The following is a 15,257-nucleotide window of genomic DNA, read 5'->3' on the forward strand; positions in this document are numbered from 1 at the left end:
GGAGCAAGTGACAGAATGGTAGATGCCAGTAACATAGGACTGGGACACAGAATGGAAAGGCTCGAACTTCCACTGGAGCACAGGATACCAGACCGACAGCACAGACCAGGATCAGGTAACTCTATAACCAGCATTGAGTCCAGCACAGGCTGGGTAATATAGGGAGCAACTCCCAATGAGAACCACAAGAAGGGACAAGCCACCTATTCACTGCAGGTGGACAGCCAGACACACAGGCAGAGGGCTGATGGCCTAATTATGTGACAGGTGAGTGGATACACATCTGCAGCTAAACAATTGACAGACACTGCAGCCTGACCTATAGAGATTATGGGCTAATATGTAGTAGCTAAACCTGCACATAGAACACATACAGGAATCAGGCTGCAGTAAAAGAGACTAGCCAGAGGGGTTGTATAACACCTAACTAGGTGAAATTGCAAACTTTTTTTTTAGTATTGGTTGAACTCGATGGACAAAACTTCTTTTTCAACCCCACTAACTATGTAAAATGTTAATATACTTGATGGAATGACCACACAGTACCTCTTGATACTATAATCTATTACAAAAAAAAAAATCTTTCTAAATTTAGACAATATTTTAACTCCTCCTCTTTTACACTCCCCGCCTACGGGGGTTATTCAGACCAGGTTGCTTTTCTGCTAATGAACAGAGACTTGCATACTGTATATGACATCGCCACGTAGTCATGCGATTAACTGCAGATCCATTCGCGATCACTCACAATCAAATTATTTTCCCAGTGTGTGCAGTCTGTGCGTAGCCCCGAACCTATTCGGTGCCTGCAATAGAAACAGGCTGACAGAGGCCGGAGCTGAGGTCACATGACTTCCCTACAAATGCTTGGGCAAGCCTATTTCCCGGATACTCCCAGAAAACAGACGGTTACCACCCACAAATATCGGCTACCTGTCAAATCACCTTGCATACGACCATCGATCAAAAAACTAGCAGGATTTTATGGGATGATGGCCTCTCACATGCGTACTACGAGCCAAACACATGTGCAGTCTATCGAATAGAAACCAGCCTGCAAATTTGGTCTTAGGGGGATATTTAAAAATTCCTGTTCTCGTCCGTCTCAATGAGAAATCGGCAGGTGGGACTCAATGTCCCACCTGCGGAACACTGAAAAGGGGGCGTGGCCGCGATATACGGCCTTGGATAGTCGAGCTACGGCTGGGAGCTTGACAATCCACGGCTGTTCTCGGCAGAACGGTCCCAAGTCGGGCCCGTTCTGCCAAGATCCCTATTCAATGCTGTCGGGAAAGACAGCATTGAATAGGGCCCCGTTGCTATTTCCACTGTCGGGAATAGCGGCGGAAGATTGAATGCCCCCTCAAAGTCTTTCAGTTTAACAACAGGGCCGTATTGCTGTATTATCTATTAGGCTCACTAGGATGAAGCTTAGGGGTGTTGCAGGGACAATGGGGCTTATAAATTTTGGTTGCAGTGACACTAGTACCCGCCAATAAGCTCCTGTTTCAAATCCGGCCTGTAACAGGGCAGTTGAGGGCTGATTGGCTGGTACTTTATCACTCTCCACATTATCTCCATCCGAGGCTTAGCAACTTGCTATCTGTGTCCGCGTGAATGGAATCCGGTCTGGAATCTGGTCCCTGGGTCGACAATCACTAAATCAACCACAAATGGTTGACAGGGACTAAATTGACAACTGAAAATGGTCGACATACCATAGGTCTGCTTTGAGTGTCAACCATGTTTGTCGACCTTCTGCCAAAGGGTCAACACGAGTTTTGAACTTTTTTAGGGTTTAGACCGACTTGGTTCATACTTTACTTATCAAAATGTACATAGAGTGAGAATATAATAGTGCACCGAGTGGAGAGAGGCAGCGCGCATGTAGCACAGTGCGCACAGTGAGCCATGCGAGGGGACACGGTACAGAATCCATGTCGCCATGTGTTGTTGACAAAAAGGTTAAATACTTTTGAGTGTCAACCAAGTCCATGTCGACCTTAAGTTTGTGTCCCTACCTAACAACTGTATTTATTATATGAGGGAGACACTGCTCTGAAGATTGAGTTAACCTTTAAGAACGAACGTCAGTAATTACCCCCAAAAAATATATTATTTGTTTCATTTTGATTTTTGGATCAATACAATTCTGTGTAGAACGCATTCGTTCCTTTCTGTTACCACCAAAGCATTAACGGGGCCATTGAGAGGTCTGTATAATGTCGTGCATGCTTAGAGAACATCTGGCCGGAAGTGCTACGTAGATGATGGTGGTATTTCTTGATAGAAAATAAAACCCAATAACACCTACTGCGGACAGCTGCTGACTGATGCTCCGACAAGCACAGAATCTCATTCCGTCCTTCTGAACAAATGCTCATTTTCCCCAGACTTAATCCCTCTTGCTCTCTGAGCACAGGACAATAGTGTGCCAGGAATATATTAAGGATACTTTGCGAGCCGGGGAAAGTTCTGTACTAAATGCTGTCCATATGTCGGGTGAGTGTGGAGAACGCATGGCAATGGGGTTTTAAATCCATTCACTGCTGGCAGATAAATCCCTTGTGGACGAGAAGCAATACCACCACGTCTATAAGATTTGCTGCAATCTAAAATCAGCACATGTACGATGACTTCTAATCAGCGCGGGCTAGCGGGACGGAGCACATTCATTCCTTTGCATGCCTGCGGATTGCTTTCCGGCACGACAATGGATGAAAGATACTCACCATTTCCTCCCCAGTAATCTCAGAGGTTACAGGTTTCAGCAAACTAGGGCGGTGGGTCGGGGAATATTAATCACACATCATCCTAGTCTTCTTGAAGAACATGTAACAAGCTGTTCCAAACTGAATTCAATGATTTTGTTTTCTGCCTATGAAGTCTATGTACGAAGCCTTGGAGAGAGATAAAATGGAGATATAAAAAGGGTGGATCTGATTAACTCGCTATGCAGCAAAAAAAAAAAAAATTCTGTTCAGGAAGCCATCTCACACCGCCCGCCGGGCGAGCAAATGTCCGCCCCAGTCGCTGTCCGAACATCAACGCAGCTTTGTGAATGGTTGTTTTGCATAAACATTCGCAGGTTAACATACGTGGGGCGAAATCATTGGATGGTCGGGCGGCTGACGGAGTGGGCATCTGCGTTCGCATGGGGACACCCAGCATTTGTGGGTATGCCCCCCAGGTAAATGCCCCCTGCCTGCCTCCATCCCTACCACACATGGGAACGCTGCGACGACTGTACAAGTCCCCGGTGTGAATACGGAAAAGACTGATCAGACTAGAATTAGGACCAAAGAACCAACCAATCAGCTACTGTCATTTTTTTTTAAAACACAGCCAGTAAGATGGCAGTTAAGAGAGGATTAGCTGGTAATTTATCGCTCCCCAAGGTTTAGTACCTATGGCCTAATTCAGTATGAGACCTAGATTAACCATTAGGCGATTATTTTTAATCTGCACACACTGTAATGCGCATGTGTCTGTAGTCTAAGGGCCAGTGGGGGGCGCTGACACGGCATTGCAGGTGGCAAGGTCCGTACAATGCAGGCCACTTCTGAACGTTCCTGGGCATTTGCCTGATTTTTAGACAATGTTGGGTCATCACAAACATAACTGTTATGGATTATACTTCGTTTATAACCGTGGTCATTGTGCACATCATTGGGACTACCGCAAAGGAAATCCACTGCCTTTACCAGAACAGCGGTATCAGCGCTATTGCTAAGCGTAACGTGGACTGCAGTCAGTTAATATAAAACATATTTTTGTTCATTTTTGGAGGTTTGCTAGGCACAAAATACCAGAAGTAAATAATATGTTACAAAACATCCTTTAATTACTAATAAACTATACATATTAAAGGCTTCATTTGTACAGGAAAGCAGCTTTCATCATTTCCCCGACTGGTTCTAGTTCTGCAGTGTATTCAGTTCTGTACAGAAATCAATTTATATGACTGTTCCTATGTGGAAGATTTAATATTCTGTTTGCAGCAATCAGCTGTGGAATCTGAGGAAAGGTACTTGAACTGAAGGACTGCATAAATATGATTTAATATTAAATAGAAGTAGGTCTGGGAAAACAATCACAGAATAACAGTTAGGGTTCCCCACTTCATCACGATCCACCTGCTGAAATAACCAGAGACATTTGGGGGGGGATTGCTGAAGCGTGGCTTATTTATGGAGTACAAGAGCAAAGACATCTGGGAACACGGCGCCCGTCCTCTGCAGACACCGCTACGAAGGCTTCCGCCACTTTCTCATTTTCATTTATTTATGCATTTTTGGCAGTGTTCGTTCTCTGCTGGTCTTGGTAAGATTTAGAGTCCTCCCATGGACGAGGGCCTCGGATGTTCGTCCAGTTATCAAGGTCCTTCTGCTTTAGCTTCTGTAGATGACAAGTGAAAAATAGAGGATGAAACCAGATGACGTATACACCGAGTTGTTACTTGTACGCCTTTCACATCACACCTCGGTCCCGGGTAATTGCCGGATTGCGGAACGCGTCGACCCGGGTCGAGGTGCGGTGTGAAAGCACCAGAGCTTTTAACCCGGGGGCGACCAACCTGACAATTCGACCCGGGTTATAAAAAGGGTTAAACCCAGGTCGGCCTCTGTATAATGGGCCATGGGAGGGTACGCGTAACGCTAATTGGGAGTCCATGTTGACAACACCAAAAATGTGAAAAGTTTGGCATTTTCTTGTGTTGACCTTTTCAAGGACGACCTTTTATTCTTGTTGGCCTTTTGAAGTCGACCTATTGACTGTCTAGCTAGACACTGTAGACCAGGGGTGTCAAACTCAAATTCATCGGGGGCCGCATCAGCAGTTTGGTCACCCTCAAAGGGCCGGTCCCCCAAAAAGTACAAATGACAGAAAACTTGTACAAGGTGTACTTTAAAGCAGTATGAAACAGGACATGCATACTGTATAACAATAATGCAATAACAAAAATGGTGGGCCATCAAACACAGAGCTATGCTGCAGAAATTTTATTCCACATCCAGTACTAATTATATTGAGGTGCAGGGTTCAGTGGTAGACAGGGACAGAAGGTACAGAGCTGCCTTAGGGATGCTAGAGGAGGTGACACCATTTTGGGAAAGACATTTTAATGTGGGCTAGCAAGATAGACACGCAGTGACTAGAGGAGAGCATGTCCTGGTGTGTAAATGTCACCCTCAGTGACAGAGATCCCCACGTACAGCGACCAGCCCGAGCTATACACTACTAACCTATTTCAGTCAGCCGCCTCGCACACACGGTTACCGCTACTACCAGCAGTCCAGCACGGATCGCCAGCTGCGTGACGTCCCAGCAACCAACCCCGCAGCTCCGGCGAGGTGGGTGAGAGGAGGTGGCCTAGGCAGGAGCTGGGACACACTGCCCCTGCGTGCTATCTCCTCGTGTGGGCCACATGACGAGGTCTGGCGGGCCGGATTTGGCCCGCAGGCCTTCTGTTTGACACCCATGCTGTAGACCTTTCAATCCACTCCTGTAAAAATGAAGCACATAGGGGGAAATTTACTAAGATGGGAGTTGTATTTCACATGGGATGTTGTTATGGGCAACCAATCAGATCCTGTCTATTATTTTCTAGAGGGTACTAAATAAATAAGAAGTAGATTCTAATTGGTTGCCCATAGCAACATCCCATGTGAAATAGAACTCCTATCTTAGTAAATTTCCTCCATAGTGTCCCATGCACCAAGCTTCCATAGTACCAGCCAATCAGCACCTAACTGCCCCCTAACAGGCTTTGAAAACGATAGCTACAGTAGGTGCTGATTGGCTGGTACTTTATCCCTTTTTGAAGCTTGGTACATCTGGCCAATAACAGTGGCCCACACAGGTCCGAACTCGGCCCAGTCCCTGATGTTTTTGCTCTGGGCATTGTTGCCAATGCGCATGTGCAGGGCCCGGCTGCTAGTGCTTTCGGCTAAGTTCCTCTTCGCCGAGGTGCTCACAGCCTGAGTGACAGGCAGGGGGTGTTTGCTGAGGTCCGCCCAGCATTTCATGGGCGTGCCCATTGAAACGCTTGGGGGACCCAAGCGAACACAGGCGTGCTTCTGTCAACTCAGGGCAGGCGGATGACTTCAGCATCCGCCCCTTTTTGGCCATCTCTGTACAGGATGAAAGTAAGTATAGACTTACTTTTATATACGAATGATGCAAAAACATCATGTGATGGTGAGCGACTATCAGATGATATTTGCTTTATGCAGCCGCATGCGAGTGGATTAAGCACACACATCCACTCACAAGCAAGTGTGGGGATTTGCTGGGCTGGGGGGGGGGGGGGGGGGTACGTTCGGCGGGGCGGCATGCCACAATGCAAACACTACCAACTGGCAGTGCAAATACGATTGGGTATGGGGCCATTGGAATATATGAGTTCCATTGCCAGATATGCTTCCACCGCCATTACAAAATGCTAATAGCAATTATATTTTGATCATACTTCCCAACTGTCCCGCTAAATGTGGGAATGTCATGGTTTTGGGGGATGTTCCCGAGTCCCTCCAGCGGCCGGCAGTGTCCCGCTTGGGGGGCGGGGGGGGTGGGGGGTGGTGGAATGGGGATGTTGGGAGTCCACCCCAATTCTGACAGAATATACGCTGTTCGCATGCGCACGTCGTCTATTCGGAGGTGAAATGGATCAAAATGGGGGCGCGCCCCTCATTTGCATAAGCCGTGCCCTTATTTGCATAAACCACAAAGTAGCAATTTGTAAACTGACGGAAGCAAGAGTTACCCCAATTCTCCATATCGAACGATCTGTAAGTCAATTGGTGATACACAACAGAAGAAATAATAGGGTAGATGTATGAAGCAGTGATAAGGGAGGAGAAGTGATTAGTGCCTGGTACTACATCACCGGCCAATCAGCTCCTGACTGTTCCTTTTCAAACCAAGCCTATTTAACAGTCAGGAGCTGATTGGCTGGTGATAAAGTACCAGGCACTAATCACTTCTCCTCCCTTATCCCCGCTTCATACATCTACCCCAATAGGCTACATTCAGGAGTACTGTACAGTGAATGCCCACATGAGTCAGGAAACATGCTTACTACACAGCAGAGCTGAATGGTATGTTTGTTTTATCAGCTCCTGCTATGAGCACCTTATACACCAGGCGGATAAACGACAAAGCAAGTTATTAAGGAGTGACAATGAAACCGTCACTCATCCGCTGAACGCTGGACTGTTTTATGTGTCAGTAGATGGATATAAACCCAGAACATACACATTGAGGTGTCAGGAGCATCCCTGCGGCAAATAACCCAACACAATTTATCCCCATGAAAAGTGCATTATCACGAGCCACCGCTCAGTCACAGACACAGATTTGGGCTGCAAAAGGAAACATACACACACACACACACACACACACACACACACACACACACACACACACAGTACTATACCACAGAACTTAATTTTACATTCAGAAGCTCAGACTGAATTACAAGGACACAGACTTGCTGGAGATCACTGCTCAGCTACAGAATATAAGATGAAACGGCAATGAGGCGCTCTACAGAACTACTTACAGTAGCTTGACTTACCTTCACACAGAGGCGTAGGGAGGGCGGAGCACGAGCTCCGTGTGCCGAGACATCAAAGGGCCCCGGAGCGGTGTAGCCTGCTCCCCCACCCGCTCCCTGCTCTGCCTGGCTGAGCTAAGCTGCCGCCCTGTGAGGAGAGGCCCAGTTTGTATCTCATAGATCTCCAGAGAGTCAAAGTGGGTCCAACTGTCAAATGTGTTGAACGGACGATGCTCGGAAGCCATGGTGCTGCCTGTAGGGATAAACCAGAGGAGCACCCCACCAAGTCTACCCACTGCTTCAATCATATCTCAGCTATCAACCACTCCAGAATTCTGTGTAAAACCGTGGCCTGGTGGTAGTTGTTGGCCTCCATGGGATCTTCTGCGAAACAAGTAATTATGTTTAAACCTGGGTCTCTTACCTCCCCAAATAAATAGGCTAATTGCCTGTTGGGCCTCCGCCAAGAACTGTGGGGGGAGTTTCAAGGGAATAGTTTGAATAGTGCTTACCTCTTTTGAAAGTAAGAAGAAATCAAAAAAATAAACTATTAAGAACCAGCCAAGCAGCAACAGAGTTCTAGGAACCCAGCAAAAGCAGAGAGAAAATGTGGTATCATCTGTCCCCTGTGCTGTTTCTATCAGTGGAGATAACACTGCCCTCCCAATCTGCCCTTCCCAGCAACTCTTACTAGGGTTGGCCTTTTTTCCCCCTAGTTACTGTAGGAACACAAAGTCTAGCTCAGACCCTTGAGGTACCTGCAATGCCCCGCCCCCAGGTTCCGATTGGCCATAGGTCAGTGAGTTAAAGAGCAGATATGACCATCAGTGGGTGAAACCATTGATGGTTTTCCATTGCATAGTTTGCTACCATTGATGGTCATTTACAGTTTCACCATTGATATTGAGCACGTCATTGGCCATCCCTAACTCTTAACCTGCAATGGTGTCTGGTGAAGGAGTGTAGAGAGTGTTGCAGAGCTCATACTGTGGTTCAATAAAGTGAGAGATCCATGCAGAGCACCATACCATTATCAATTAGAACCACCGGTGCTCTACCCAACCCCTACCCTTTGGAGAAGTAGCTGCTGTGAAGGCCTCCAAAAGCCTTTACAGATGTAGACTCATGAACTACTGTTGGCAAACTACATTCATACAAAGCCCCTGAAACTGGGCACAGAAAAACACAGTAACCTTAGAATAACATTATGGTGTGAACAAAAAGTATGTTGAATTTCACAAATACTAAATATTTTAGGTAGACTTAAAATCACCTTGTTTGAGCTACCTGCGGCTAAAGCATTTTGCGCACCAGAATTCAATCTTTCAATCATCGGAAACTGCTGCATTTTTTATGCGTCCGCTATATTTGTTATAAACAGCTCCCTGAAACCTGTCTTTGCGATTTTATTTAAAATGCTTTCAAGCCTGTTCTCATTGCCAACTCAGCTTACTGGAAGTGACAGAGAGTAAAGGAGTGAGGACAGGAGAGAGGAAAGGTTATCTCTTACCAATCTCACTCTGATATTTAAAGCAAGTTTACATCAAGTTACACAAAGGGGGTTATTCTGGTTCATAAACTCGCATGCGAAGAGTGATGTTTTTCATCTGCGCTTGCACCCACCACTGCAGGCGTGCGGGGGGCAGCGGTGGGTAGGCGTGCCCATGGTATTCACCCAGTGATGTGGGTGCTGGGGGAGGGCAACTGAAATCACCGGTTGTCAGCTGCCCCCCATTTTCCTCTTGGCTAAACATCCATTCGCATCCGTGCAGGGGAATTGGGCCTGTGAAGGGGGGCAGCGGCATATGCAAATGGCAGTCGAAAAACTATACGCATAGCTGCGTGTCAACCAGAATAACCCCCAAACTCCGATGTGTAGTTGTAGGACTGTAACATTATTCTGGTCACCCCTGCCCCTGCGCTGGCATGTTACTGTGTATGTCTACAACTTGTGCTTTTATGCTTTACTTCCTACTTTAGAAATGGAAGACGTAGAAAAAAAGTAAAATAAACCAAAAAAAGAACAAAACAAAAACCACAACCACAAAGACCAAGAACACAGTCTGCCCTTTTGGCATCCGATGAAAAAAAAAAAAAAACACAGACTTTAAAAGCAACTAAATGTACTGAAGTCCAAATTAAAAGATAATTGACAATATCCGAACAGACTGGTGCTTTGAAATTTCAAATGTTGCTAATGGATAAAAATAAAAATGGAAAAATTAAAAATTATTCTGAAGTGAATTATATTGGTGGGGACGGCTACTTTTACATGTAGGAATAAAAGACAACACTTTGGAAAGGATGCCAAAGATTCCTGGTCTTAAAAGCTTATTTAAACTTTGAACAATTTAAAAAAAAAAAAAAAAAAAAGGACGACAACCCCCCCCCCCCCCCTCATCCCACTGTATAGGGATGAATCATGTTTTTCTGTACTGCTGGCATCCTTATGCTGCGTACACACTAGAACAGGGGTTCCCAAACTGTGCGCCTAGGCTCCCTGAGGTGCCTCAGAGCTAGGGTTGCCACCTTTCCCAGATTTCCGGGAATCTCCCGTTTTGGGTGGCAACCCTACCGGAAGCTTTTCCGGTTTCCCGGGATTCTCCCGGAATCCAGTGTCTAGAAAAGCCTCCAGGCTCCTTCAGCCGACGCAGCCTCTCCGCTCTATTCCCCCCACCGCCCGCAGCGCCGACGCCCACAGCAGCCCCTCCGTCTACCCCCCCTCCGCTGCAGCCTCTCTGTTTCCAGTGGATCATTGTTCCAGTACCTAAGCGTGAGCAGTCTAGCCTCTGGCTACTTTTATACCTTGTGGTACCCAGTCCACAGTGTTTTTACCTATGGTACGAGTTTTTATTTGCCTGTACCAGGATTTTTTATTATCCATTAAATACTCATAATACTGCACCATGAAGCGCCCTCTCTCTGCCTCTTCCTAGATTTCCATTTCTCTGTGGATTCCAGAGACTACACCTTATAGAGAGAAGCGGCTGCAGGTTGAAAAACTGACTTTGGTGCTAACCTTCCCTCAGTTGAATTATTGGGGAATTCTTACTGGTTATTTGTCTGATACACATTTGGCGCAGGGGTTCACGCCTGTTCCATATATATATATATATATATATATATATATATATATATATATATATATATATATATATATATATATATATATATATATATATATATATATATATATACATACATACATACATATACACACACACACATATTATACATACATACATACACACACACACACATATACATACATACATACACACACACACACACACACACACACACACACACACACACACACATATATATGCTGCACTGTATAAGAAACGGTTATTAAATAATGAATATAAGCGAATGATCGATCACGGCTTGATTGATTATAAATCCACTATTCCCTTCACCAGGGGACACGTTCTAAATCAAGGACTAGGATTAAAAGCATAACCATAAACATATTTTCATCACGGTTTTTGTAGATGATCTAGCGCAGTCCCTTAAATCGCAATTACGGCAAGCAAATTCTCACGTTGAGCAGAGAATTCATGAAGTGTGTTTTCTTTATAGGATGATTAATCAATTACCAACCTACCAACTTATCCGTGAACTGGTACAATGTCCTGACTACTGGATAATGGGACATCCCTTCAAAATCAAGACTGCCTTAAAAATGGGATTATTAGGAGGTATGCAATCACCAAAAGGAGACCGCAATTATGCCCCCTTTTCTCTGGCAAAGGGGCTCTTTGTACCCAGATAACTACAATTCCTCAATGTGCACAGAAAGCAGACTTGGAGTAATGGTTAGACACAAGAGGACGGGATGTAGCAATCACTTGCGGTACATAGCGCTGCCAACAGCCCCAACGCTAATGGCATATGTACTAACAGATGAGATTTGCAAGGCATAGGGGAACTCTTCCGGTAATGCTCTCTCCGGGGGTGGAAAAGAAGTATGAGAAATTACAGGAAGCAGCCCTTATGGAGGCGGGGTCTCTTGAGACGGTGGGGTCTAGTTAAGGGGTGGGACACCTCATAATTGCTACTATGAGTTGTACACATTTGCAGTCGTCTTGTGTCTGCAACTTTATGCTAATTCCACAACAACGTCCTTCTCTGGTGTCACAGGCGGATTGGGAGTATAAAGTGGCCCTGAAAATGTTTCCAGAAAGTGGCCCCATTACATGCCTGCATTGCCAGCCTGCCACCTTCTACCCCCTAACACACCCAATACCAACATACCACCTTCTACCTCTTCATACACCCACATTCTCTGCTCTGTAGTTTAGAACAGAGATGGGAAAGGGGTGACATGATAGTAACTTCCAAATATATCAAGGGTTTTAACAAGGTACAGGTGGGAGACATTCTACACAAGAAGAGGTGCAGCAGAACACGAGGACATGCACTGACACTAGAGGGAGGAAGATTCAGGGGAAATCTGAGGAAGAATTACTTCACAGAAAGAGTAGTAGATATGTGGAACAGCCTCCCATCAGAGGTGGTAGAGTCAAATACAGTAGAACAATTTAAACATGCTTGGGATAGGCATATTGATATCCTTACAAAGAAATAAGGATCAAATATAGTTTGAGGTAACATGTTTAAAAAGGGGCAGACTAGATGGGCCAAGTGGTTCTTATCTGCCGTCAAATTCTATGTTTCACAACACCAGTCTGTCACCCTCTATCCTCTACTGGCCAAAGCAGCCCTGTGTGCATGTTATATGTTTCTGCTCCCCTTGAAGAAGTCCATAAGTGGACGAAACGTGCCGGGACCACCTTCCAATCCTTCCTGCCACTGAGCCCAGGAGACTACCGCTCTACCTCCTAGTTTGCAACTAGGGAAAAGGACTTCTGCTTTTTTTCACAAAAAATTGCATAATCTTTTTACCCAGCTAAGTACCAACTTTGGCTCTTGAAATATATATACCTTTTTTTAATATATATTGTTTTTACGTATTTATTTGTCATCTCTGTTCCCCAGTTCCCCTAACCCCTCTCCCCCCCATCCTGACCAACCCCAAAGTCTTGTATAAATCTGTCTTTTATGTAAAAAAAAGCAATTTTATGTACTTTATGATTTTATATATATACCTTTACCTTGACTTTGATGTAATAAATACCTTTTTATGATAAATACTCGGATATATGTATAAATTCTTCTCATAAGAGTTATTTGACTATTATAAGGCGCCTAGATTCTCCCCATACCCTCCATCCAAATCTATCCGGTTTACCAAGTCGGTGCACAGAGAATTGGCTTGCCACCCTTTAGATTTGTCAGCCATACCCTGAAAATCCTAAAGGTTTCCCAAATAGTACCTTCCACTTTATACACAGGGTAATCCAATGCGCCAGTGTCCTAGAGCTTCTTTTTGATCTATATATATATATATATATATATATATATATATATATATATATATATATATATATATATATATATATATATATATATATATATAATCTTGTATATATACATACAAAGAAACTATACAGACAGCATCTATATTCCACACAGCCAATCCTCTCGTACGCAGACTGAAACTTTGTGTTGAAACAATACAAAAGCTCTTTTGAAAAACAAGTGTTCTACTTTGTCATGTGCCTTGGGTGACAAACATTCCTTACAATCTGTTTTGCATGTCCTCAGCCCAAGTACAAATCATTTTTGCTGATAGAAAGAGATATGATGGCGAAGACAAATGGTGCCTCTAATGAGACTGTGAGTGTGCTAGGAATACACAAGAGAGGAACAGAAACCGTCTCATACACACCTTGTGAGGAACCGAACATGTGATCCTGAAGCCATGATTTCAGATTACGGGTCTATTTATCATAGGGAAAGAAATCCCACAATACTGGGTGATTTGGTCGTTACGGTATAAATGATAGACTATGTCTAGGTCGACAGCCACTAGGTTGACCACTAACGGTCAGCAGGGACTAGGTCATTGCCTTGAAATGGTCGACATACCCAATGTCGACACCGAGAAAGGTCGATAAGCTTATGGTCGATGTAGATATGGTTGACATGAATACAGTCGACATGAGGGTTCTTTATTACGTTTTTTGGTGTCTATGTTGACATGGACACATATGTGTACCGCTGTGATCGCCATGCTTGGGGCACGGTGCCATGCTGCCAGGCATTTTAATGATGCTCTTGACACACCCCCTGCAGTCAGAGGCATAGGACACTCTGAGCGGTGGCGTTGGGCATCACGATTTTGGGGGCAGGCCTTGCAAAGAGTTTTGGTCCGGCTCTGTGGGGAAGTCTACTGATCAAGGACAGCTGCAGTTCATGACCCGACACCTATCGCACTGAAGGCCATAAAGGACAGGAAATAAACAAGGAAAAAATGAAGCATTTTTACAATGGTTACTAATGCCCCGCACACACAGGGCGATGGGTGCAGGGAGCTGAGAGACGTGCTTAAGCACGAATCGTGCAGCACACATCGTTGCACTGGAAAAAAGAACCAGTGGGCGCCTTCTGTACGCTAAAACAATTTATTACACAAATAACACAAAAACACAATATATACACACAAAATTATACTAAAAGACAATGGTTTGCATGCATGCAATACTTCAATAAAAAGATTATAAAAAAGCCATTTCACTGCATTTGCATGAGAAGTAACCAATAGTTACCAGTTCCTGATTGGATGGATAAATTGCCAGGTGTGGACAGATGTTTCAGTCTCGCACAAATTTGCTGTGGGCAAGATATTATAAGTCTTTCCAAGTGGGATCAGGGCTTCCAGGACGGATACACACCGTATATATAGCAAAAATCCTTATTGGTGCTTGGTGCTGTCTCCTCCGATCATGAGGGCATCTGTGAATTGGCCTGATGGATGTACCGAGCCAAGTGCCTGGTGTTAACTGAACCCTTTCTCCGGGTGCTGCGCCAGCCGTCGGCCCGACTTTGGGCTAGGATGGACAGTGCTCCACTGGGTTAGGAACAGCCCAGCACTTCCATGTGCTGGCGTGTGCAGCGCAGACCTCTGGTGCAGACAGCGGCTGCTGGACTCACTTCCCAGCCGGCTGTCTGTATGCGCAGTGGGGACCTGGTTGCCGCAGATAAATGTCAGTCAGGCGGCGGGCTAGTATTGTTAGTGAAGTGCCCTGCAGGTCCTCAACTGCTGATCCTCCTCTATGGAGTCCATAGAGAAGTGCCCTGCAGGTCCTCAACTGCTGATCCTCCTCTATGGAGCCCAAAGTCGGGCCGACGGCTGGCGGAAAATAGCGGCGTACCTGCTTTGACTATATAGCCAGGCAGTGCAGCACTCTCTCTGCCCAACTGTCATTGCTTTACATCGTGGCAGGCGGCAGCATTTTACCCTCCCCTTGGCAACAAGTAGTTTCTCTACCCTTTGGCAGCAAGCAATTACCTCCCCCTTGGCAATGACGATTTCAGTTCCCCTTGGCAATGAGCATTTTACTCCCCCTTGGCAACAAGCATTTTACTCCCCTGTGGCAACAAATATGCAATCCCCCTTGGCAATGAGCATGAAACACCTTGACAACGGGCAGGAAACCCCCTTGGCATCAATTCTAAAGCCCTTGGCATTAAGCATGTAACCCCTGGCATTGAGCATGTAGGTAGGCGGCACTTATGTAACATAATATAATTAGTTAGGTAATCGCGCTCAGATTCGATCTGTAGTAGGCAA

The 15,257-nt window shown here is 45.3% G+C and overlaps 1 protein-coding gene across 1 annotated transcript in view; it reads right to left on the minus strand.

The window, feature by feature from the left end:
- Positions 1-3,821: 3,821 nt before the first annotated feature.
- COX16 (cytochrome c oxidase assembly factor COX16) overlaps positions 3,822-15,257 on the minus strand; it is a 58,193-nt gene continuing 46,757 nt past the window's right edge. The window contains exon 4 of the mRNA XM_083166879.1: positions 3,822-4,398. Within this exon, the coding sequence (XP_083023005.1) occupies positions 4,285-4,398 (114 nt within the window). The 3' untranslated portion in view covers positions 3,822-4,284. The remainder of the gene's footprint in view (positions 4,399-15,257) is intronic.

Source organism: Crinia signifera, chromosome 12 (genome assembly GCF_055691185.1).
Source record: "Crinia signifera chromosome 12, ASM5569118v1, whole genome shotgun sequence".
NCBI classification, from domain to species: domain Eukaryota; kingdom Metazoa; phylum Chordata; class Amphibia; order Anura; family Myobatrachidae; genus Crinia; species Crinia signifera.